At 37.1% G+C, this 24,859-nt stretch overlaps 3 protein-coding genes and 1 pseudogene across 7 annotated transcripts; 2 read left to right on the top strand and 2 right to left on the bottom strand.

The window, feature by feature from the left end:
* Nucleotides 1-1,583: 1,583 nt before the first annotated feature.
* Nucleotides 1,584-3,014, bottom strand: LOC103409679 (small ribosomal subunit protein eS30z/eS30y/eS30x). Its single transcript, XM_029095142.2, has 4 exons — nucleotides 2,967-3,014; nucleotides 2,159-2,249; nucleotides 1,944-2,081; nucleotides 1,584-1,805 (listed from the first exon to the last, which is right to left on the bottom strand). Exons 2-4 carry the CDS (start codon nucleotides 2,160-2,162, stop codon nucleotides 1,759-1,761), a joined length of 189 nt encoding a protein of 62 aa, XP_028950975.1. The 5' UTR covers nucleotides 2,163-2,249; nucleotides 2,967-3,014; the 3' UTR covers nucleotides 1,584-1,758.
* A 5,223-nt stretch (nucleotides 3,015-8,237) lies between these two features.
* LOC103409677 (probable 3-hydroxyisobutyrate dehydrogenase-like 3, mitochondrial) lies at nucleotides 8,238-9,177 on the top strand (annotated as a pseudogene).
* Nucleotides 9,178-9,599: 422 nt separating this feature from the next.
* LOC103402549 (probable U3 small nucleolar RNA-associated protein 11) lies at nucleotides 9,600-15,501 on the top strand. Of its 5 annotated transcripts, none has more exons than XM_070814438.1 (12): nucleotides 9,600-10,366; nucleotides 11,110-11,202; nucleotides 11,982-12,076; nucleotides 12,386-12,442; nucleotides 12,546-12,636; nucleotides 12,762-12,853; nucleotides 12,937-13,030; nucleotides 13,117-13,196; nucleotides 14,073-14,153; nucleotides 14,985-15,084; nucleotides 15,169-15,265; nucleotides 15,337-15,501. In XM_070814438.1, the coding sequence occupies exons 4-11, from the start codon at nucleotides 12,387-12,389 to the stop codon at nucleotides 15,259-15,261; spliced, it is 687 nt and encodes a 228-aa protein (XP_070670539.1). In that variant the 5' UTR covers nucleotides 9,600-10,366; nucleotides 11,110-11,202; nucleotides 11,982-12,076; nucleotide 12,386; the 3' UTR covers nucleotides 15,262-15,265; nucleotides 15,337-15,501. The 5 variants fall into 5 exon arrangements, with proteins under 5 accessions (XP_070670539.1, XP_070670537.1, XP_070670536.1 ...); XM_070814436.1 differs by having other exon boundaries at nucleotides 11,941-12,076; XM_070814435.1 differs by having other exon boundaries at nucleotides 11,293-12,076.
* A 2,366-nt stretch (nucleotides 15,502-17,867) lies between these two features.
* On the bottom strand, nucleotides 17,868-19,368 carry LOC103428273 (probable 3-hydroxyisobutyrate dehydrogenase-like 2, mitochondrial). Its single transcript, XM_008366368.4, has one exon. The coding sequence runs from the start codon at nucleotides 19,174-19,176 to the stop codon at nucleotides 18,253-18,255; it is 924 nt and encodes a 307-aa protein (XP_008364590.1). The 5' UTR covers nucleotides 19,177-19,368; the 3' UTR covers nucleotides 17,868-18,252.
* Between the last annotated feature and the right edge of the window lie 5,491 nt (nucleotides 19,369-24,859).

Below are 24,859 nucleotides of genomic sequence, written 5' to 3'. Positions count from 1 at the left end.
AAAAGAGGGATGCTTGCGACCACTGCTAGGTCAGCTGCTCCCTCAATCACCAGTTTGGTTCGTCGTTGACACGTGGCTGGCTGCCCTTTCTTTTTTAGAACCAATTAACACCAGTTTGATAAACAATGTTTCTTTCTTTGAGGTCTGAAGTTCCAAGTCCGCTGAAGGACTTTTAGTATTCCAGTTGTTTTTGGATGACTATGGGTATGATGCTTTAGGAGTCGACCGGCAGGAGGCAGGAGGCAGGAGGTCATCGGAGGAGGTTGTTGGTGGTTGTTGGTTTACAGATAACCATTAATCTCTTAGCATGGTATAATAACAATGATGATTTTTAGTTGGAAATCTAAAAACGAAGTGTTCTGAAATCTCATAACGTTTATGAACAATGCGGCACAAAACTTGAACACCAGACTCGATCCACAAGGACCCGTCATCACATTAACATTACAAAAAAACAAGTTCATCTCTGATAATCCGACTTTCTCTGTGCACCAATCATCCGGCCCGGTGGTTTTTCACAAACATAAGTTCACTATGTTCCTTTCACATATTCATAGTGAACTTTCACATATTCATCTGATTCAATGCCATTTACGAACTCCAAAAATAAACTAATGCAAGCATTGCATAAAACATGCCAATACTCCTCTCATAACCACATTCAAACATCAAAATTCTACTTCTTCGTACGTTCTAGTAAAAACCAACTTCTCTACTTGACTACAACATCAAGAACTAGGTCTTAAGTTCCACTCCTCTACCAAAGTGCTGCTTTTGATTCATCCATGTCAGTTTGGAAGGCCTGTGCTTTGGTGTAACTCGAGTTCTTGTTCCACCAAGGAACACTTAACGAGGAAATGGGGGGTGGGGGTTCCTCTATTTTCGTTTATTAAATGAAAAACAGAAATCGGCGAAAGATAAGTCCAACTACACTAGATCTAAGAGATTGGAGCTATGGAGATGAAAGAGATGGACATTAGAACGATGAAAAAGGAGTGAAAGAATGATAATGTTGTTAAGACGAGATCAATGTTGTCATTGGCAAAAGCGAAAATGTGGGGTTCGAAAGGCTTTTTCACTTACATGAATTACATCTAGATGTCTGAAAAACAAATAGCTCCGTAACCATCTAGTACTCGAGACTACCAGTAATCTCAGGGCTGGTTTGGTATTGCTGTGTTTTGAAAAAAAACTGCTTCTGTTGTGCTGTGAGAATAGGCAACTGTGAAATAAAGCAGCAGAGTGTTTGGTAAACCTTTTTGTAAAAGTTCTTTTGAAAAAAAAAAAAACAGTATTATAGTGTTTGATAAACTTTTATATAAAACAGACGTGAAAAAAAACTGGGTTTTCAAAGCTGTGTTTTGCAGCATTGTGTTTTTGGCTTTTTTTCACCCAAAACTAAAAAAAAAAAGCTGAAACTGAATGTTTACCAAACATAAAAAAGCGGGGAATCAACCAAACCAGGGCTCAGTATGCTCATATACAGGCAGCACAAGAGACGCTAAAAATCAATACTAACAATGTAACAACAAGGAAGGACCAGATCAAAACTTAAATTACGAACAATATCGAACAATCACATGCTCAAAGACTCAAAAGTAGCAGATATTAATAAGCATTTACCAATCCGGAAATCAAAACGTGCTTCGATTTTGAACGACGAAACAGAACCAGTAGATAATGTCAAACCATAATCTGAAACTTCAAATGAAACTAATGCCTCATAAGAAAACAGCAAAAAGTCCCCAAAAAGCAACCTTACTTCTCAGAAGAATTAGGCCCCCTCTTCTTCCCGAATCCAACAACTGCAAATCCAATCAAAATTACAATCAGAGCCATCCAAATTATCAACCCTTTTGTTCCCAAATCCAAAGAAACCCTAATTCAGAAAAATCAAGTATAATTAAACTGAGGAAGTGAGGAGAAGGATGAGCTAAGCTTACCGGCGGTGACGAATCTCCGGTTGTACTGCAAGCGCTTGTGAGCGCGACCTCTGGGCTTCTTCTTCTTGTCTTGCTTGGCGACCTTCGGGGTCTGACCCCTGACCTTCCCGGCACGCGCGAGCGACCCGTGAACCTTACCTGCACATCACTCACACACCGTCAACGACCAATCAGATATCGCGAAAACACATAGACAGTAAAACTGAATCAAATACCCATGGCTGATTGCAGATGCTGCTGCTATTTGCCGGCAGAGAAACGGAAGCGTTTGTGTGGTGTCTGCTTATCGCGCCTCCCTTCGCAATTGGGAATTTATCAAATATAACAAAACATTAATCCTTAATTTCAAAAATGTCATTTTTTATAAAAACTTTCATATATATTCAAAATCTCACTTAAATAGACATAACTACCCTTAATTTATATGAATAACTAATTGTTAGACTTAACACTTCTTATGCTATAATCTCTAACTAAAACTTTCTCCTTTTTGTTTTTTTCTTTTCCAAACAAAGAGCAAAAATTGATTGGCAAAAGCTATTAGCTTTGCCTCTAATTGATTGGCAAAAGCTATTAGATTTGTCAATCTTCCATTGACACAAGAAACCTAATTTTTCTAATATGCGCTAAAGAATTTCTATTCCGTAAACTTTACAAAAATTGACAGTTCGTTCTTCAATAAAATTCAACCGAAGGAAGAAACTACAAAAGCAAAGAGAAAACATAGACTAGGAAGAATGAAAAAAATTAACCATCTACACTCACCTTTGTAGTTTAGGGTTGCACAAAGTCTCCACAGTAGCCGATGCCTTCACTATATCTCCACCATTTTTTAGGTTTTGCTGTCCAAAATATCAATCTAATAGGGTTTTGGTTTTTTTAATTTATTTGGTTTTAAAGTTTAAGGGTATTTGTGTCTATTTAAGTGATATTTTGGATATATTTGAAAGTTTTTATAAAAACTAACATTTTTGAAATTAAGGGCTAATATTTGGCTATATTTGATAAATACTCTTCGCAATTAGGGTTTTGGTGGAGATATTCGTACCAACTTACAGCATTTGCCACCAAGTGAACCACAAGTTTCCAATTATACCCTTTATATTTCAACTATTTAGTGTACCTATTATTGATATATATGAAGAAAAAAAGTTCAGTAATCTATTAAATTTTATGCACTTTCAAAGTCTTTCATATTTTCTAGAGAAAATTATAGAAATAGTCTTTCAAATTAATTTAATTAGAGTAATAGTCACTCAATTGAAAATTCATAATTATTGGCTCTTAACTTATCAAAACGTGTAACTATGATCTTTTTTGTCAACTCTGCCAAAATTCCGTCAAAATGAATTACGTAGATTTGGAAAGACCATTGCTACAATTAGATAAAAGTTGAGAAACTATTTTTCCAATTGGGTTAAAATTGAACGACCATGCTACAATTTTTCTCATTTGGTTCCCATATTTGTCCTTTGATTCAGCTTCATATGATTGTCATGTGACTCATTTTGATTAAAATTCTAAAAGAGTTGACGAAAAGGACCCGTTTTGATAAGTTAATAGGCCAATGGTCACATATTTTTAGTTGAGAAACTATTACTCTAATTGAGTTAACCATTGCTACAGTTTCCTCTATTTTCTATATAGAATTTGAGTATCTATGAATTTTTAGTGAATTCTTTCATAACCTCAAGGCGAAGACAAAGTTTATGAAAAGCTTAATTTTTGCTGTCATGCGTTGCACTGACAACTGATTAAATGGCTTAATCTTTGCCGTCTTCTCCTAGGAGCTTTGCACCATAGAGAAAGGGAGTGATGGTAAAGAGAGAAAGAAATAGGGTTTAGGGTGTGGAGATTATTTGTATGCTTGTCTTGCCAAGGTTCTAGCTATTGATCAAGGTGAGTGGTTTATATAATGTGTTTCAAAGTATTCTTATTTTCTGATAAATGAAAACCACGAATTATTGTGGGTTTTATCTATTTATAAATCTCTATCTATTTTAAGTCAAGCATGTTGGATTTGTTGAAATGCTTTTGGAATTATTAATATGGTGATATGTGGATTATTTGGATATGTTCATAGAGCATGAGAACTTTAGTGTTGCATTAATCCGGAGGGATAAATGTAAACTACACACAGGGACATTAGGGTGGAAAGGCCATTAGGGGTCACGTGGTGAGTTATAATTTATGAAAGATGTAATGAACACGTAAATGGATGATGTGGTTAAAACTTTGATATTATTATTGTATTTTCTAGAGTGTGTAAAAAGGAATCGCTTGACTAGCATATTACATATTCTACTCACTGAGCGAAGGTGGTTGTTGCTCACCCCTCACCTATTATTTTACAAATAGGTGTTATTTGGCAAGACATGTGATAGACGAGCTAAGGTTGTGTTAGATAAGGGTTTTAAGGATTTTAATTTTTTACTTTTGTACACCCTGTAAGGATTTTGGAGTTATTTTATTAGAGGAGTTCATTTTCCAACCCGTTTCAATTTCCTTTTATTTGTTTAATTTTTAACTCACGTTTCGGATTCGGGTTCGAGTTTTTATTACCGACTCTGGGTCCGGGGCGTGACACCATCCCATAATTAGAGCATGCCACAAGCCTATTTGAGGACTTACAAATAGAATCTTAGCTCTTTTTTTTGTTTTTTCAGATCACCCACCAAAGAAAATTACTAGCAACGACACTTGAACCTAGACTTTGGTCACAAAGGTAATGATCTTTAACAATTCAACCAAAATTCATTGGCAGTACACTTAGACTTTATTACTCATTTAGAATCATGATTGAATATGAATTTTTCTAAATTTTGTTAAAATCTTGATTATATACACATCATTTTCTATGGTTTTAATAAAAGGAAAACTAATGAAAAAGGCTTGAAAACTTTGAGTTTTAACGATAAGGACAAAATAAAGGGTAAAGTGAATAGTAACAGGTTTGACTTTTTAATGTAAAAATGTGGTTTTTCATTAAAGTGAATAGTACCGTGGGCTTTTCGTTAAAACTCCCTTTAATAAAAGGAAAACTAATGAAAAGGGCTTGAAAACTTTGAGTTTTAATGATAAGGACAAAATAAAGGATAAAGTGAATAGTACCAGGATTGACTTTTTAGTGTTAAAAAGTGGTTTTTCGTTAAAGTGAACAATACCGGGTGCTTTTCGTTAAAGTTCCCTTTAATAAATTCTTTAAAATTTTTGATTGAATACCCCTAAACTAACTTAAAATTCTAATTAAATACCCCAGAATTCTACAAACTCATGAATTTTTAAACTTTTTCCCCAATTCTTCAAAAATCCAAATAGAAAACACCCTACAAACTTTATACACCCATTAAAAACCTTTGAAATCTCAATTAAATAAAATCCTAATAACATTAACATTTAGGCAAATATGTGGATGAGAGATTTAAAAGTTTCAAGAGAATGATGCCAAATCAGTAGGCCTGCAAATGTTAGATGGAGGGTATTGCAAACGTACGATAGATTAGTAATGACGTTTTGTAAATAGTTGCTTGAAAATCGCTCTTAAATATCTTTGTAATACTAATATTACGCATTTCTAATTGTTGTCCAATTTAATTTGAAACAATGTAAATTGTCAAGTTTGTGAACTTTGTAAGGTTACTCATGTCGCCTAGGGAGAATATTATGTAAAGAGATAAATATTGAGAAGCAAACACAAGATGTGCATGTTGAAAGTCCGCTCATGTTTAGTAAAGTAGGATGCGTTTGTTGCACCGGACTATTTTAGACTGAACTAGCTTCAGGGACTAACCTGGACTGACTTTAGACTAGACTAAGCTAGACTGATTTAGGGAAGAGTTTGGTGCAGGGTTAGACTAAGAAGCAAGATAGTGAAAATAGCACTATCCACAATTTGGTGTTTGCAAATTATTGTTCAATTTTAATTTATTTTCAACCACAAACTAATATTGTACGATTAACAAAAATTAAACCAATATTATACAAAAAAAATGAACTCTATTGAAGCAAACTTTCAACGACTCAAATTGATAGGCAAATAGAACCAAATTTGCAGTTTAGAAGATGAACGAGCCTTGTATAAGATTTATTGAACATTGGTTTCACCCTCACCAAACCACATGGTGAGCAGTTTAGGGCCTTTGACACTGATGAACTAAGTTTGACGTTCATTTGTAATTGCCTTGGCCGAAAGAGTTTTCCAGCATCATGAGCTGTAGAAAATGGACTTCTCTTGAATGGTCTTTTAAGAAAACAAAGCAGCAATTAGAAAGAGTTAGGAGCTTGTTGAATTAGGAAGCCCAATACGATGTAAAAAAGGTTATCTGGGTTATGGATCACAAAGGGTGCTTTCTGTATGCATACAATGGGTATTTTAAAGTAAGAAAGTCGGGGAGTTTTGGGTAAAGATCAAACCAAAATATGATAACATCAAATTGTTGGAGATATGTCAACAATTTGTGATAAATTTATATATGCTAATAAATAATAAATGCAAACAACTAATTAACAGAGTTTGAACAATGAAATAATATTGAACATAAATATTAAAGATTGAGGCTTGCGTACCACAATATCCTTGAAATAGAAATTTAGTCTATACTCAGTGCTTATAGTTCTACGGACGTCTACTTCATCAGGATTCAACGATCAAGTCAGAATTCCAGCACCGGAAAACTTAACTTCTGGCGAATTTCTATGTGGTTCTCTCAGTAAGGATATTTTGGATTATAGAAGAAGAATTGTATTTTCTATGTTCTAAATGTCATGTAGATGGATGTATATATAGTAGGTGTATGCCTGTTCGCAACAAGTATGAGAATGAGATGTGCCTGTTGGAGACATCTTCTTCAGAGGGGTGCTTTGCTCTGCGTTCTTTCATCACTTTTCAGACTTCATCTGAAAGGGATGAGTTTGTTGATAAAATAATAATTAATTAATTAATTAATTAAATTCAAAATTAATTAAATCCGAAAATAATTAATTAAATATTTAATTATTAGAGCCTTAGCCCAAGGCCCATCTTTTGATAATTAATTAGTATACTCCAAAGCCCAACCCCAATGTGAGTCCAATTTTGTTCTCTAAGGTTCATCACTGCAATCATTTTCTATAAAAGACAAAGTTTTATAAAGTGAGGAAACCTTTTAATGGTAATCAATGTGGGACAATGAAATTTCTACTCAAAATTTCCAACAGAAATTTCTAGCAAAACGAAAGCAGGGAATGAAGAAAAAAAGCACTTCAACTTACAAAAACTTATCAATCAATTCATAAAAGGAAAAATAGTAGATAAATTGAAAACAAATGGGTAGCAATCAAAACCCAAAAACAAATAAACCCAGAAACCAATCAAATCCCAAAAATCAATCAAACCCACAAATCGATCAAAATCAGAAATCTATCAAAACCTAGTAATAATTTCACAAATCTTCAAAAAAAAATTGAAGAAAACTAAGAAGAGAAAGTGGCAGAGGAAGCTATGATTTACGAGGACGCGACGGTGGTCCTGGGATGGTTCGGCAAGGTTTGTCGAGCAGGATGAGCAGTCGAGCAGAGCAAGGAGTCAAGCGGGACAATGCGAGAGAAAAGAAGGGTCTTAGCAATCCGATGGTATTCGGGAGGTCTCGCTAATACTATCTAGCGAGCCCCGTAGTCAAGGCGAGTGAGGTTTAATCCCACTAAAACTAATCATTTCCTCTAACAAACATGGAACTACACTAACACCTAGTCCAGTCTCACTTAGTGAGGACAAACAAACATTCCTGTAAGGTACAAATACGTTACACTGCATGTCAATATAAATAGAGAAAGTATTATATTTTGACGTGTGTCTTTACTTATTATAAGGCGTGTGAAGCAACTATTTGAATATGGAGTGTCTTTTGAAAAAGAGAACTTTAACGAAAAACTCCCGGTACTGTTCATTTTAACGAAAAACTACATTTTCACATTAAAAAGTCAATTATAATACTATTTACTTTATCATTTATTTTGTTCTTATTGTTAAAACTCAAAATTTTCAAATTTTTTTTTGAAAAATTCATCCGTAACGCACGAGCCTTATTACCTTGATTTTATAGTCGCATCGATCAGACCAAACACTAGAATTTCGTGGGGAGAAATAATAATATGATTATCATGTATCCTCTCCTGATTAGTTTAATCCCATCCCAAGATTCCCCTCCTTTTCCTCCTAATGTTCATCAAGTCTTGATCTTTCATCAGATTCGCAGATTGCGCTGCGGCACCACCGGATTCCGCCTCCGCTGCCACCTTCCTTGATTACCTCTGCTCATGGGAACCCCTTACCCGAACCCCATCACTCCTGCCCAAACCCAGATCGGGTGGATCGGTATTGGCTTAATGGGTGCAGCCATGGCCTCCCGCCTCCTCTCCGCCGGCTACTCCCTCACCATCTACGCTCGCACTCCGTCCAAAGCCCTCTCCCTCCAATCCCAGGGTGCCCGCCTCGCCAAATCCCCGTTTGAAGTTGCTAAATCCTGCGACGTTGTTTTCACCATTGTGGGACACCCGCCGGATGTTCGACAAGTTATCTTGGAGACAAACGGCGTCCTTTCGGGCCTAAACCCTAACGGCGTCACGGTGGGTCACGGTGGATATGACTACCAATCTACCCTCCCTGGCACGAGAGATATCTGCTGCCGCGCGAGCCAGAGGTTGCTGGGCTGTGGATGCCCCAGTTTCTGGGGCCGACGTGGGTGCTAGGGAAGGAAAACTTGGAATATTCGCCGGCGGAGATGCTGGAGTTGTGAAGTGGTTGACGCCGTTGTTTGACATCATGGGAAAGGTTACCTACATGGGGGAAGCCGGGTGCGGTCAGAGTTGCAAAATAGGAAACAACATTGTGGGCGGACTGGGGTTGGTTGGGTTGAGTGAAGGGCTGGTGTTTGCGGAGCGGGCGGGGTTGGATTTAAAGCAGTTTTTGGAGGCGGTGAGAGGAGGGGCGGCGGGGTCAACGCTGATGGAGTTGTTTGGGGAGAAAATGATAGGGAGGGACATGAGGCCTGGCGGGTTTGCAGAGTATTTGGTGAAGGATTTGGGGATGGGAGTGGATGTGGTGGAGGAGGAGGAGGATGAGAGGGTGGTGGTGCTGCCGGGGGCGGCGTTAAGTAAGCAGATGTATTCAGCGATGGTGGCTAATGGGGATGGGAAGCTTGGCATTCATGGGGTTATCTCTGTTATTGACAGGCTCAATGGCAACATTAGCAAGTGACTTGTAATATTTTTGTTGTTTGTTGAATAAGCCGTTGGTGAAAGAATTGCCATCTGGGAATGTGATTCTTTTGTGATTAGCATCTATTATAATTTTATGCCTTTATAATCTCATTCTTCCCACTTAGCCATAACCCCAACTTCCTGTTAACTCTCTCCCTTTCGGACCTCTATTTGACACGATCTATTTGACACGATTTGTCACAACTTTATCAGAAGGTGTGTAGAGCTTTGGTTCGGGTGTTCACACCACCACCTTCCTTGTGTTTGCTGTAGGCATTGTTGCTTATTGGATGTGCATCCTTTCATTTGTAGCTGCGGCGACGATCTTTGTGGGGCTTGTTGGAGGACTACGGAGCCTTGTTCTTCAATTGTGGGGCTTTGTTTGGTGTGATCTCAGGAGTCTGCAAAGGGTGTTGGTTTGCAATGGGTGGTCCTTCAATCCTGGGCTTTGTTTGGTTTGATCTCAGGCGTTTGCAGAGGGTGTTGGTTTGCAATGGGTGGTTGGAGCTCCGGCAGCGGCAATATTATGCTAGGGTTTCTTTGTTTAGGTCTTTCTGTTGGCTCCAGACCTTGTGTTGGCTCTTTTTTGTGTTGCTTTTGGGGGTCCATATTTAGGGATTTGGATCCTCACTGAGGCAACTGGTTGGGATCCTCCTGATCACTGTAAGTGGATCGTTGGATTTTTATCACGATAATTATTATAACTTTTAGAGGTTCCTTGTTTATAGCCGTTGGATAAAAATTCAACGGTCCACGAACACTAATCAGGAGGATCCCGATTAGTTACCTCAGAGAGGATCCAAATCCCGATTATTATCTATATATATATATATAGATAATAATATATATTGTTTTTTTAATTATAGTTAGAGTTAATTTGAACCGTTGGATTGCTTCAAATTAATCCATGCCGTCCATTCCTTGTTAGGTTTCTCCCAGTCTAGTTTCATTTCTGATTTCTCACCCAGCCTTCTAACACCGACAGCCTTCCTTCGAATCGTCTCTGACTCTCCAGCCGCCCAGCCTTCCTTCACGAATCACCACCCAGCCACCGCCACGCCAAAGCATCAAAGACTGAACTCTCCAGCCTTCCTTCACGAATCGTCTCCGACTCTTGCGATCTCTCTCTCACGGACAGAACTCTCGATCTAGCACCGAGTCCGAGTCTCACTCTCACCCCAAATTAGGTAACTAATTTAGTGTTTTGAAATCTAATTTCTGACACTCATCCAAAGTAGGGATTGTTGGCAATTTTGTTTGTTTGTGTGCTAATAACTTATACATTTCTTCCATCTTCATCTGTTAGTTAGTAGTCATTCAATAATTAAAATGATGTTTGATTGAGTTTGTCGTATTCTTTTTTAAAAATCGTTTCTTTTATTGATGATGCGCTGCGGCACCCGTGTTTGATGCTATGTATTTGGTTTTGGCGGGTTGTAGGGGGGTTAAAGTTGTTTCTGGTTGCATCCTGCTCGCTTCATTCAGAATGTTGGTACTAGGCGCTGTGTTAGTCCATTAATTTCATGTTCACATAATACTTACAGGGAAACTCTTCAACTTTCTAGATGGCTAGTTCAAATTATTAGGCTCTAATATCATAGCTTGGAAGTGGAGAATTTCAACTCAATTCTTAATGAACTGCACTTTTGTTGCGATACCTTAACTAACAAAGGGTTTAATGAGAATAATACCCCCTGAGTTTACACTCTGGAGAAATAGATTGAAGTTATACTTTTTTCTTGGAGTCTTACTTGCGACAATAAGTAAATCTCTTTACACCTGCACACACATCATTGAATTAAGCGTTCACTGGTGCACCTTTACATGTGATAAATTAAACCGCTATCATTGATCATTAATCAACAAAGAAAATTATTAAGCACTACTACAAGTGATTATCTATGCTGACTGATTTCCTGGTTATCTTCAGGGAGAAGTGTTAGCAGGTCTAGCACTGCTGTAGCAACTGAGGAGTTAATCATTTCACCTGTTCAAACTTCAAATTAGTCACACGCTGCGTCAGGTAATATTTTTGTTTTGGCTATAGAATCTTAGATACATGGTCTTGCTTTAATGTTTGATAGCAAATCAAGTTTTGTAATTCTGTGCACAGATTGGCATATTCTAGGCAGATACTTAACTGGGCCTTGCCATTTAATTGGCATATTTGTGCACGGATTAGTAGAAAAAAGACATGACGTTACAAAGTCTGTAGGTTTGCCATCCTCTATATTAGAAACGAGCTGGTTTTTATTTGCTCGGAATATATTTCTATGTTGAATGCTAATATTTTTGCTTTTGGATTTGGTACTTAATTTATTTTTATTGCATGCATGTGTAGTAGAAATTGAATAGGCAGATGCTATTGTGCACAGACAGATTGGCAGATTGCTTTTGAATAGGCAGACGCAATGAAAGTATGAAACTATGTCAAATTGGCAGATTGGGCAGATGCTATGAAAGTATTGAATAGGCAGATTTCTTTTTAATAGGCCTATATGTCAATTTTTCAATATAAAAGATTGAATTTTAGCCCAAAAGCATAATATGTCAAATTTTAGTCCAAAAGCCCAAAACCATTTCGGGATTCCCGATTTGTCCCGAAATCCCGAAACTATTTCGGGATTCCCGAAAATTTGGTTTGGGATCGGTATTGCAATTGGGATTCCCGAAAATTTCGGTTTGGGAATCGGGACAAGGGTTTCGGTATGGGATCCCATACCGAACCACCCCTAATTCTTATACCCTAATAATTTTCTAGGGTTTTAGTCTGCGTGTTCCAAAGGCCAGTTCTCCATCTAGGGTTTTGCCTGCGCTTTAATTCCATCATCTAAAGAGTAAGGAGGGATTCGGAATTTCATTCGACTGCTCAGGAATCCCAATTCTTCATCGTCAAGGTTTGTTTCGCTTTAATCTTTGTTATTGTTATTCATCTTTCAAATTGCTCAACTTTAACAACCTAGTTGCTGCTTAGATTTTTAGGGTTTTAATTCAATTCAATTCAATTGTTGTAAGCGACGGGTAAAGATTTAAGCTCTTGGAACTTACCCAAGAATTAATTTCCCTAATTGTTCGACATTGTGGTTTATCAAATTTGTTTGAGATGGTTATGAATATTTGTTGTATCTGTAATTCCACAGCTTAAAAAATTCAGCTTTAGTGCTACCTTCGCATTTAACTTGTGGTGGTTGCTTTGAATTTTTCAGCATGTCGTCTTTAAGGAACGCCGTTAGCCGACGGGCTCACAAGGAGCGAGCTCAACCGTGAGTGACCACATTCCTTTTGCTGTTGGACTTTCGGATGATGTTTTTTTGCATCAGATGATGGGATTAATGTTTTTGTGTTTTGGGTCCAAATATTTGATAGGGAATCGAGGAAAAAATTTGGGCTTCTTGAAAAGCATAAGGACTATGTTGAGCGTGCGAAAGCATATCACAAAAAGGAGGAGACTTTACGGGTAGTTTTATGATGGCTTTGTTGTTTTTCTCCTTGGATTTCGTCATCTATTAATAGTCTGGTAATTTAACTTCCTGATATGGTATACATCTTAGGCTATGTCTCATCTGTCTTTTCACTCATCAGATACTGAAGCAGAAAGCCTTCTACAGAAACCCAGATGAGTTCAACTTCAAGATGATCAAGACACGAACTGTTAATGGAGTCCATAAATTAGAGTAACATAAAACTCTCGTTTGCTCTTCTATATCATGTTTCTTTTTCACACTTGCTACTCACGTGATATGGATTTTTACTACAGGAGTCAGGCAAACAAGTACACTCCAGAAGAGCTCATGCTTATGAAGACCCAAGATATTGGATACATATTTCAGAAAGTGCAGAGTGAGAAAAAGGTTATAAATATATATCATGAAGCTATGGTCTACCGGTTGGTTTTATGAATTTAACATGGTTCTTATTATGGTGTTAATTAATGCAGAAAATTGAAAAGTTAACTGCGACACTGCACTCTCTTGATAATCGGCCTTCAAGTAGACACGTTTACTTTGCCGAAGACAGGTTTGAGCTTCCTTCACATCTTCTATCCATGGAGAATCATAATTCTGAATTAATGGATTTTTTTAATTTGTAATTTTTCGTTGCTGCTGTTATTTGTAATCAGACTGGATATGGTGAAAGGCTATTTTCACCATTTTTCGGTTCTTTGTTGTCCCTTATTATCCACAGATGTCTGTTTACATTGTTCTAATTGATTTTGTTATGTATATTTTTCATGTTCATTGAATTGGTTTTTTCATTAGTAGGCATATGTATCTAGAGTGATTTTAACCCCTTTTTCCAAGCAAATACACAACATAAAACACACACAAACACAAACACAAACACATATCTACTGTACATGAACCCGAAGTTTCACATCCACCCTTACAGACACTGAAAAGGAATACTGTAACAAATGGGAAGACGCATACATAAAACTTGATCAATATGTTTCTCCTGATCCCATTTTGGACTTGTATGAAATGTTTTTGATCCTGTTCACTTGAGTATATTTACAAAAACTATTAAGGCCCTGAGAAAGGGGACATAGAAATACAGTGATACAAGGACTATAAGCGTGCTATTATAAATCTGTAAACTGCTTCCTTTCTGGCCCATGTAGTTATAATAGAGTAGATCCTCATGGCTTCAACTGGGGACACTAGGCTAATTTCTTAAGTGTTATTAATTTTTTCCTGGGAAGACATTATTCTTCAATTCTTTCACATGGGGATAAGACCTATAATGTTATAGAATTCACTTACCACTCTGGGTGAAAGAGTTCGGAGGGAAAGTAGTTTCTTAATTTCACATCATTTATGTTCCCATTTGCCAAATATGTTTTATCTTGTTTTGCACATTTAAAAAATATATTGTTAATTATTTTTTTGCCAGAGAGGAGGCTAGAGAAATTCAATCACGTTCAAGAAGTGGAAAAATGCCAGTTTCTGAGGACATTCCTGATCATATAAAAAGGTAGAAACAAAATTTACAGTGATCGAGGACAGATTGAGGAGTTAGGTTTATTCTGGAAGTTTTGGTCTTTTGATTTTCATCAATTTTGCATCAATTATGCATTTCTATGCATTGATTATGGTGATAAGATCTTGGCATTATTGCTATCTAAGAATACTTGTGCAGTGATCCCTTTGCACTTTGCGTGGTTGCATTCTCAAAGCAATAAGATTACTTTGTGATAACAGGCCATCAATCGTGAAGTGAATAGGACTAGAATGTTTCTTAATAGAGAAAAGGTTCTAAGCAAACCTAGTCTCTTAATGTTTAGTCTAAAGGCTGCAACTTGGCTTTTATACAGTTATGTGAGTGTGATTTGTGATTATGCCAACTGACCTACAAGAGCATAAACAAATCTTAATGGTTACAAGTATATGGCAAAAAAAATAAAAAATTGTCTCGCAAAAGTTGTTCTGTATATTAAGTTATTAACCGGTTTGATAAACAGCTCTTTGCTGCTATGCCAACTAAAGCCCAACTTTGCATGGGATAAAGAGCTCTTTGGCAAAATTGAAATTGAAATAAAAACAATAAATTAGAAGTTGGTCTGCGGCCCAACTATTAGGTGCTAGTTGGAATTGTATTTCGGTTGAGAATTTCTTTTATGCCGTTTTTTTGTCCATGAATCCTAGGTAGCTCACTCATGTTAACAAATTCCTGTTATTCTTATGCTACCTTTCAATTTGTGGAATAATTCTTGCATCTGCCTTCCTGTTTCATTGTCAGCAAGGATTCTTGAAGCACGATATCATTATTTTGTTTAAGTCTTATATTGTTGTCTACAATGTGCAGGAAAACAGCTGGTTCCTACAGAGAGCTCGAAGCAAGGAGTAACAGAGTCAATGAGTTGGAGAAAATCTATATGGATATGGCAATGCAGAAGGAATTAAAGGTATTGACATCTAATTTCTTTGCTTAGTTCTGGGAGTTTGGTTGTCTGTGGATAGTTTTGAATACGTTTCCGTCTAAATTACAGAAAAAGGGTAAAAAACGCAAACTATGTGAAGATGAGATTGTCTCCCCATCATCCAACCTTGTATTCAAGTGGCGGGCAGAGCGGAAGCGTTAAAAAGGTGTGTGTTGATCCATTATTAGCTTTTCGGTGCAATGGAAATCACGCACTTAACTCGGTGTGTTTTTGCAGGAATGAGCCTGCTAGTGACATCTAGGCCCTGGAAAAGAAGAAGTACGGACCTTATGTACCGGAAATTTTGTCATCGTTATGAATTTTTAAAGTTGTGAAGACTGTTGGAGTATGATAATTAAACTGAAACTTTCTACCGAGTAGTGACCACTTGATCTCTGACCATACAGTTGTTGCAAAATCGCCCTTCAATTGAGTGCTAAGACAAACAAGGATGGCAGTGGCGCTTGGGTTTCATCTTGGATTGCATAAATAAACACTGGGTTAGTAGTTAAGAGCTACACCAAATAAGAAATCAAAGATATAAGTTATTGTTAGGTTGAGAACTAGAAGTAAACATGGTGAAAACAGTTCTTCGCTAGGGTATATCCAACAATTGAGGCAGAGGAGGAAGAAGAATAGTAAAAACCTTAGAGGAAACATTTTTTTTTCTTTCGATGAAGGGAAATGAGAAATGATTATAGAGTCGTGCTGATAACGTATTATAAATAGGCAAAAGTTAGAGAGATAACTTTTGCTAGGGACATGAGCAAGGTTGTTGCAATATATTACAGTAACACAAAATAATTGCAGATAGGAGAGAAATAGGAGGATATCGAAAATATTTGAACTTTTCTTTCTTTCTCACTCTATATTTTTGAACACCCGTAATGCTCTATTTATTGAGCAAATACTTTGAAAGCAAACAAATTATACTATTAAGCTTGTGAAAAATTTACTGTATGCATATGGGCATACATACCCTCTATTTACAACATTATAATGTTTTTCAAATAAAAAGTAAAAAATAATGTGTGGACATGAATTCCGTCCAATTAGCTTAAAATGTATTTTTCTTTCATATCGTAAATTAATTTAATTTATTATCGCCCTCAGCCTAAAAAGTAGAAAGAAAGTCGTGTGGAAACCCAATTTTACAAATTACATCTGAACACACACCCAGCAGCCGTAGGCCGCCGCACACACAACCACTGCTCACTCCTCCTTAGTTGTAATCAACAATTCTTAACAATTATTATAACTTTTAGAGGGTTCCTTGTTTATAGCCGTTGGATAAAAATTCAACGGTCTACGAACACTAATCAGGAGGATCCCGATTAGTTACCTCAGAGAGGATCCAAATCCCATATTTTGTATGGTGCTTCACAGAGTTCTGTTTGTGTAAATTTGTTGCGTTGGTAATAAATTTACCTTTTAACCATAAAAAAAAAGCCATAACCCACAATCCCTAATAAATATCCAACAAAATTGCAATTGCTACTTGCTACAAAAGATCTTAGGGAAATAAGTCCCATTGATAAGGTTCATATTTTCTTTTGCTTTTAGTTTTACAAAAAAATTAGTAGCTCAGTTGATTAAGAGTATTCACTCTTACTCAAGGTCTTGAGTTTAAGACTTTGCTCATTCCAAGTAAACATGTCACCCAGTAAATAAGGGAGATCAAATTAATCGTATTTCAATCAATCACACACGCTTAGATAATATTTTCACGCAAAGAAGAAATACCTAATTTTATGATAAACGTCTTATTTTTTATGCGCCCAAGTTTGAAACTCTTTGAACCTAAGTTTGAATTAACTTTTTCGCACATTAGAGTATTAACTTTAATTATCGTTTTGTCAAAATATCGTTTTGTCAAGTAAACAATGAATGTTAGCTTATGGATGCTAGACTTGGACATAGAAACGCAAGTGTCAATTATACAAAACAGGCTACAGTTATGAGAGAATCGATGACGTTTACGGTTCTATCCAAATTATTACCGGACACATACACCAACCGAGAATGTTTATACTGAAGTGCAGCTGAGTAGGGGTGCTATTGGTATGATTATCATATCAAAATCCATGTACCAATTAATATGATAAAATCTATTATCATGACTGTGTCAAACTTTCGGTATATCAAATTTCGACATCCTAAATGGTTCGGTTGACATGGTATGGTAACGGTAATTACCATTTTGTTTTGGGCCATTCTTTTGGGTCAATTTTTTTTTTTCCAATCCAATTTAAGGCACAAACGTGTTTTGGCCAATTCCCTTGGATTTCTAAAACTTTTTATTTAATTATGAGAATTTTATAGAGATTCATTTAAGAAACAAGAAGTAAATAGATAGACGAGTTGCTGAAAGAATCCAATATCCCTAATATAAATAGTACAAAGATTCCTAAATTTCATCTTTACATCTTTAAAATTATACAAAAATTAACTTGTTAGACGAAGTCAAGAAGAAAAACATCCTAATTTGATGAAAGAGAAGATGAGATGGACTCAGGAAAAAGAGAGTCGTCGGAATTGGAGCAACAGAGATGAAGTCGGTGGCTAGATGAGTGAAAAGATGAAGAGTCGTAGCGCAAAAAGGCTTAGGTTTTTTTATTGGGAAAGTAGATGTTAGAGGGTGAGATGATTGGATAAATAACTAAGGAAAAATTATAAAGTGCATATATAATGATAATAATACCTAATTATATATAAATGAATAAATAAATAATATAATATTAATAGCAGTGATATGGTACGGTATACCATTGTTAATGATTTTAAATACCATTATTGTATAAAAAAATATACGGTACAATACAAATACCGTATCATTACCAATGGTACAAATTTTTTTTGCATAACTTTGATATGGTACGGTTGGAATGGTAATTTGGCAAAAAATTTCACCCCTCACAGTGAACAATTGGGGTTCTATTAGTTCCATCAACTTCACTTTCCAAGCTCAAGGATTTAGGAACTAAAACTAACATTTGAAGATACCGTAGATAAATCACGAAAACAAGTAGATAGTACGTACCATGGATCAAGGCTACGAAAATACACAGAAGAAAAGAGCAGGGATGTTGTGACAATCTGTAAAACTCAAAAGATTTCGGCCCAAACCTTTCAAATTGAGGTGACCATTTCATCTCACTTTCCATTGAGCCTCTCTATGGCAGTGATAAGACCTTGAGTTCCAAGCTTCCCGTCTCCATTCGCCACCATGCCGGAATATAACTGCTTGCACAATGCAGCACCAGGTAACACCACCACTCTCTCATCCTCACTCTCCTCCACAACATCCACACCCATTCCCAAATCCTTCACCATATACTCAGCAAACCCACCAGGCCTGAAGTCCCTCCCAATCATCCTCTCCCCAAACAACTCCATCACCATTGACCCCGCGGCCCCGCCCCTCACCGCCTCCATAAACTGCCGCACATCCAACCCCGCCTGCTCCGCAAACACCAACCCTTCACTCAGTCCTAGCAAATTCCCTCCCACTACAATCTGGTTCGCAATCTTGCAACTCTGGCCAGAACCGGCAGGCCCCACATAAGTAGCCTTCCCCAAAATGTCAAACAACGGGGCCAACCACTCGACAACGGAAGCATCACCGCCCGCAAGAATGGCGAGTTTGCCTTCTCTAGCGCCAATGTCGCCACCCGACACCGGCGCATCGACGGACCAACAATTTTTGGCGCGCGCAGCAGTGAATATCTCGCGCGCAAGGGCCGGATGACTGCTAGTCATGTCGACGGTGACGGAGTTGGGACTAATGCCGGATAGAATGCCGGTTTCTGGGTGGAGGACATTTGATCGCACATCTTGTGGGTGTCCCACCATGGTGAAGACGACGTCGCATAGCTGAGCAAGATGAAAAGGGGAATCGGCGAGTTGGGCACCGAGGGACTGTAGTGGTTGAGCTTTGGAAGGAGTGCGAGCGTAGACGGTGACGGAGTAGCCGGTGGAGAGAAGACGGGTGGCCATGGCGGCGCCCATGACGCCGATGCCAATCCAGCCCACGCGGGTTCGGGTAGGAGAGATGGGGTTTGGGTAAGGAGTTCCCATGTGTTGTTGTGGAGATGATGGCCGAGGAGTCCGGTGGTTCGGCGGTTGGTAAATAATTCACCCACAAATGGAAGACTTCTTGTGCTCGGAGACATCGATGAATGAAGACAAGATCGGATCAATCAAAAAGGACTCAGCTACTTTTTCAGGACACGTGTCAACCTTCAAGTGAAGAGTGGGATTCGTATAATGAAATTAGAAAGTGTTGGGCTCCTGATCTGTCTCTTTTTGTGGGAACTGGATCTAAGGAATCTGCGCCAATTAAGTAATACATCTAGGTCATTAAAATTTGATTTAACGGTTACAAACAGAGAATCTCTTTAAGAGTTATAATAATTGTAACCGTTGGATCAAATTTCAATGACCCGGATGTATTGCTCAGTGGGCTCATATCTTTTTGGATCCGGAGAGGAACCAGTTCCTTTTTTGTGTACTAATATTTTGACATATGTCTATTAATTTAATTTAAAAATAATTCCGTTAATTTCATTATTTCCTTGCCTCACTCCATCGCCTTCCATTTATTTTGCAGTTAGAACATGTTACGCGCTCCTCAGGTGGAGGGATCTTTTTGTCAATTCACTTTCAAAGGCTCATTAGAATCAATTTGTATGAAAGCAAAAAACATTTTTTTGTAACGATGTTGAAGTAAGGTTCTGAAGAGAAATGGAGAAGTTGATTTTGAATATGATTTTGACAAGGGTTGTTGAAGAATTGAAGTAAAAACTATGTAAAAATATAGTCTTTCATTTACAACGAGTTTTCAAAATTATTTTTGTAGGTCAGCAAATAAATGTGTGGTTCACTTTAATTTATTCAAATATTAAATTTTCAAACTCTTATGGAGGGAATTGCCGACATGGGGCAGTACAAACCCCAATTTTAGCACCATATTGACTCAAGCAATAGGACCATATTGACTAAGATAATATTATTTTGGAGCTATTCTAGCCAGCCTCATGAAGTTAATTGGTGTAACTATCCCTACATGTGACATTTTTTTATAGTTAAATAGATAAAAAACAACCTAGATGGTAGATTCCAACTGTTAAGAGAGTTCAGGTGGTAAAAAATAAAAATTGAAAATTCAGGTGGTATTATCACACATGCTTACAAGTTTAGATGGTACTTGCAAAAAAATCCTTTTTAAAATTATGTCTTTGCTTGTTGGTTGGCTTTAATGGTTTTATATATTTATTTTCTATTGATTGTGATAGTCTTAGCATTGATTGGTGTCGAATTTATATTCTATCTTCAAATATTAAGTTCAAATCTTCTGCCCTCATTTTGTGTGTGGCTTCTCAGCGGTATCTATCATTGATTGACATGTGTTACTAAACTTAACTCTCCTGAACTTTGTTGTTATAAATTTAACATGTGTCAATCAATAATAGAAGCCACACACAAAATGGGTGTAGAAGATTTGATCTCAAGAGACGCACCGATGGTTTTGGCTTCATAAATTGCTAGCCTTTCAATTTCGTTCAGCCAATCAATGATAGGACCACCATCGAAAATATTTGAGAGATCAAATATTCTGCACTCATTTTATGTGTGGTCTCTGTTGTGAATATCGCGTATAGGAATGAAAAAAACGAACTGACTTGGGAAATCAAAAAACAAAATAACCAAGGCAAATCACACCAAGAATTAACGCGGTTCGGCTATATGTGCCTACATTTACGGGGCAACAACAATCTTTCACTATATCAATAATGAATATAACGGATAATCTTACCACGCCTCTAGGATTAAAGATTTGACGATAAATCTGAAAAAACAAGGGATACACTCTTATCTCTTTTCTTTTCTCTTGCACACACTTTCCCCTTGTCTCAGTTTAGCTCCTTGCGTAGTATACAACTTATTGTTTTGCTCCAATTCAAAACTAGTACAATAGCCCCTTTACACAAACACAATAAAGGTCTTATTCAATAAGTATTACTAATCCTAGTTGAAATCCAGTTATGAATCCTTCCAATTGAGAAACTAACTCCAATTGGTAAAAGAACTTAAGTTGGGTAAACAATTTAAATTGGGGAAACAACTCCAATTGGTAAAACAACACCAATTGGGTAAACAACTTAAATTGGTAAACAATTTAAATTCAGTTAACAACTTCAGTTGGGAAAACAACTCCAACTGGGTAACCAACTCCAATTGAGAAACCACTCCAATTGAAAAACAACTTCAATTAGAAAAACAATTTAATATTTTAAGACTATATTTCCCAACAACCTTACGACAACTCATTATGGGCTGGAAAAACCCAACAATCTCTCCCTTTAGACCATGAAGAAGGTATACCAAAATAAGATTGCTCCTCGTGATCAAACTTCCATTGATCGAACTTCTCATAACCAGGACCCCTCTAATCGAACTACTCATAACCAGACTCCCCTCTTGATTGAACTACTCATGACCAAAATTCCTCTGATTGAACTACTCATAACCATGCTTCCCTGATTGAACTACTCATGATCAGACTTTTCTTGATCGAACTTCTCTTGACGAACCTCCTGATCAGAACTACCATCATCATTGAAAAAGGAAATTATAGAATTTTTTTTTCTTTCGAGAAAACATCACTCTTCTTCATCTTTGTTCAATCAGCATCAACATGTTCTCCATTCATGATTTCCATGCAACCTAGTTGGTACATATCTTGTTTCTTATTTGCAACAGTTGGCTGTTGATGATAGGTGTTTGAATCCTCTTGTAGTTTGAAGCATGATCAAGGGATTTCGAGTTTCTCATACTCGAAAAAAAATAAACGAAATAATTTTGGAAATACCGATTTTCAATAAACCGAAATTTTTGGTTTGGGATTAGTTTAGTTGCTTATTCCGATATCCTTGGTAACCACTTTTCGGTTCATTTGCCGAACCAAAATCAGCCTTAAATTTATCTAGCAGGAAGTTTCGAACCCTAAACGTATATGTAAAGATCTAACATCCTATCTACTAAAATATTAGACCACATACAAAAGAATCAAAACACCCTATTATGTATAGGAAACATTTAATATACCAAAACGGTGAATCTTCCACGCAGTCTTATACATACGAATAACATGATGCTTGTGAAGATTGCCACCTCAGTACTTGTCAGCCCCAACCTACCAAGGCTACCATGGAGCTTCAGTCTCGAGAGAGCCACCCAACTACAAGTCAACCACAACCTACCATCCAGAGGAAGTCATTTATCAAGCACCCATGTTTCCACCTTGAATGTATGGGTTTTCAACTTTCGTTATTGAACCAATCATCACTTTAAAGCTTGGAAGTGCCTGGTAATGCATAGAATTTGCATGCTAGTAACACAATGTCATTCTCTTCTTTCACATAATTGATCTTCTCATCAAGTATGTTCCTTAGAGCTTTACATTTCTTAGCATAATGCCCAAACTTTTGACAATTATAACATTGAGCTTGAGATTTGTCATACCTCAAATTTGAGTGTCCTCTTTCACAACCTCTTGTTGAGCTTTCTCCTCTTTCGTTGTTATGGTTGTTGAAATTCCAACCATGTCCAGGTCCCAACCTCGACCATGATTTCTTCTGTTTTGGCTTCTCAACCTTTCTTCTTTCTTCTTTGGGTGGATTTGTATCTTAAGGAGTTGTTTATCAATCAGTCCCTTACCTCTTATTGTGTTTCTCGTCATATGCTTGCAACGAACCCATTAATTGCTCTATAGTAATTTCTACCAAGTTTGTTGTTTCTTCAATAGTCACGATGATGTGCTCGAATTTTAGATCTAACGAGTGTAATATCTCATCCATTATTCTAACATCTCTAGACTTTTCACCATTTCTTTTTAATTGATCAAACTCACCTCTTAATGGAGGAGATACTATGCTTGATGGATCCCAAATTCGAGAACATCGCCGTAACAGTTGAAAAAACAAAAAAACTTGGAAGAAATGACTATAGAGCAATTAATGAGTTTGTTGCGAGCATACAAAGAGAAATACAAAAAGGCAAAAGACTGACGAACAACTTCTCAAGAAGCAAGCCACCCAAAGAAGAAAGAAGAATGCTTCAACAATGAGAAAAGTCAAAACGGAAGAAGTCGTGGTCGATGTAGCAAACGTGAACGTGGTTGGAATTTCAACAACCGTAACAACTATGAAAAAGGAGAGAGCTCAACAAGAGATCGTGGAAAAGGACATTCAAACATCAAATCTCAAGTATAATTTTATAATTGTCAAAAATTTGAACATTATACTTGAGAACGTAAAACTCCAAGGAACATACTTGATGAGTACGTCAATTATGTGAAAAAAGAGAGAGAAGGAACACTCATATAAGAAAACACATTTTTACTTCGCTTACACTCGGAAGCTATATTTATAGGCATGCTTTGCCGACATCAACCATTGCTAGAACATTCTAGTTATCATACACCACCGACATAAAACTTGCATAATAGCCATACATATTTCCGACTTCTAGTCTATTCTACAAACAAATCTATATTATAATATTGCTAAATCTTTCTAGCTCCTGCACTACACCGACCTTGCTAGAATTGTCTAGCACACGTGCGTGAATCTTCTTTTGTGCTTGCGTTGCCTTTTCAACCTGGGCTGGACCCGTATTTGAATTGGACCAAAAACAAGATTATACTTCAACATGTTGCTCTTTAAGAGTTTTTTCTTATTAATTCAAATCACATCGTCGAAAACTATGAACATGCAGCATTTCAATTTTCCCATATCTACTTGACTACATAGGCAAATAAGGCTAGATCTAAATGCTGTAAAAGTACAGTACTCCTTGTCCCCCAAATCTACTTTTCACTAATCCTCATTCTCGTCGTCTTTCTTATCCTCTTCCTCATCTTCGTCCTCTTCCTCATCCTCGTCCTCATCGTCTTCCTCGTCCTCATCCTCCTCCTCGGCAACCTACAATGATAAATCAGAAATGCAGGATCTGAAAGTGATTACCAGTTACAAACAAGCTATAAGGCACAACGCATAAACATGTTAACAATTATATAATCACTTAAAGGTGAGAAAACACGAAATAGAAAACACACAACCTGCTACCTAAACAAGTTCATTGCCAAAGTCAACCAAAATCAAAGACAAGACCAATATATATATATTTTTTTTGAACAAACGATATTATCTACATTAAGATAGAGGAGGTGGACGTAGCTTCATAATGAGCTAGTAATAATGTGGTTCGAATTCGCCTTGTTTTTACGAGAATCGAACTTAAGACCTCTTACTTACAAATAAAGAGGAATACTACTAAACCGTAGTATTAAGTAGCAAGACAAGACCAATATTGACAACGCGAAATAGATGCCAAATAGAGTAAAGATAAAATCAAAAAGGCCACACCATGCCCTTTACCTTTCCTATATTGACTTGAGCAGCTATCACATTAGCATATCTCATACGCCCAATTAGTTTGGACCTATAATATCGCAACCAAAGTTGAGGCATCACAAACCTCTTAGAGAAGGAAGGGCACAATCAATTTAATGAATGAAAAGAAAAGCCGAACCTATATTCTTTGTTTAGACTATTTGCAACTGTTGGTGCAGCTAATCCTCTACTCCATCGGCCAGTTAAATCCTTCTTGATTTGATCGAGGAAGGCAAGAGGAATTTTTCGACCTATAGCCTCAGTTGCGACTACACGGTAAACTGCAGTACCCAAATGGTAAGGTA

This window comes from Malus domestica, chromosome 15 (assembly GCF_042453785.1).
Source record: "Malus domestica chromosome 15, GDT2T_hap1".
In the NCBI taxonomy this organism is placed as follows: domain Eukaryota; kingdom Viridiplantae; phylum Streptophyta; class Magnoliopsida; order Rosales; family Rosaceae; genus Malus; species Malus domestica.
This window is presented reverse-complemented; position numbering and strand designations above follow the sequence as displayed.

What these genes read in the sequence shown, in the direction of transcription:
- LOC103409679 (XM_029095142.2), bottom strand. An exon ending in CCGGAGATTCGTCACCGCCG is followed by an intron (nt 1,806 to 1,943) that starts GTAAGCTTAGCT and finishes TTGGATTTGCAG; the next exon opens with TTGTTGGATTCGGGAAGAAG.
- LOC103402549 (XM_029093900.2), top strand. Translation starts at nt 12,387, where the DNA reads ATGTCGTCTTTAAGGAACGCCGTTAGCCGACGGGCTCACAAGGAGCGA. An exon ending in AAAAGGAGGAGACTTTACGG is followed by an intron (nt 12,637 to 12,761) that starts GTAGTTTTATGA and finishes TTCACTCATCAG; the next exon opens with ATACTGAAGCAGAAAGCCTT. An exon ending in ATTCCTGATCATATAAAAAG is followed by an intron (nt 14,154 to 14,984) that starts GTAGAAACAAAA and finishes TACAATGTGCAG; the next exon opens with GAAAACAGCTGGTTCCTACA.
- LOC103428273 (XM_008366368.4), bottom strand. Translation starts at nt 19,176, where the DNA reads ATGGGAACTCCTTACCCAAACCCCATCTCTCCTACCCGAACCCGCGTG.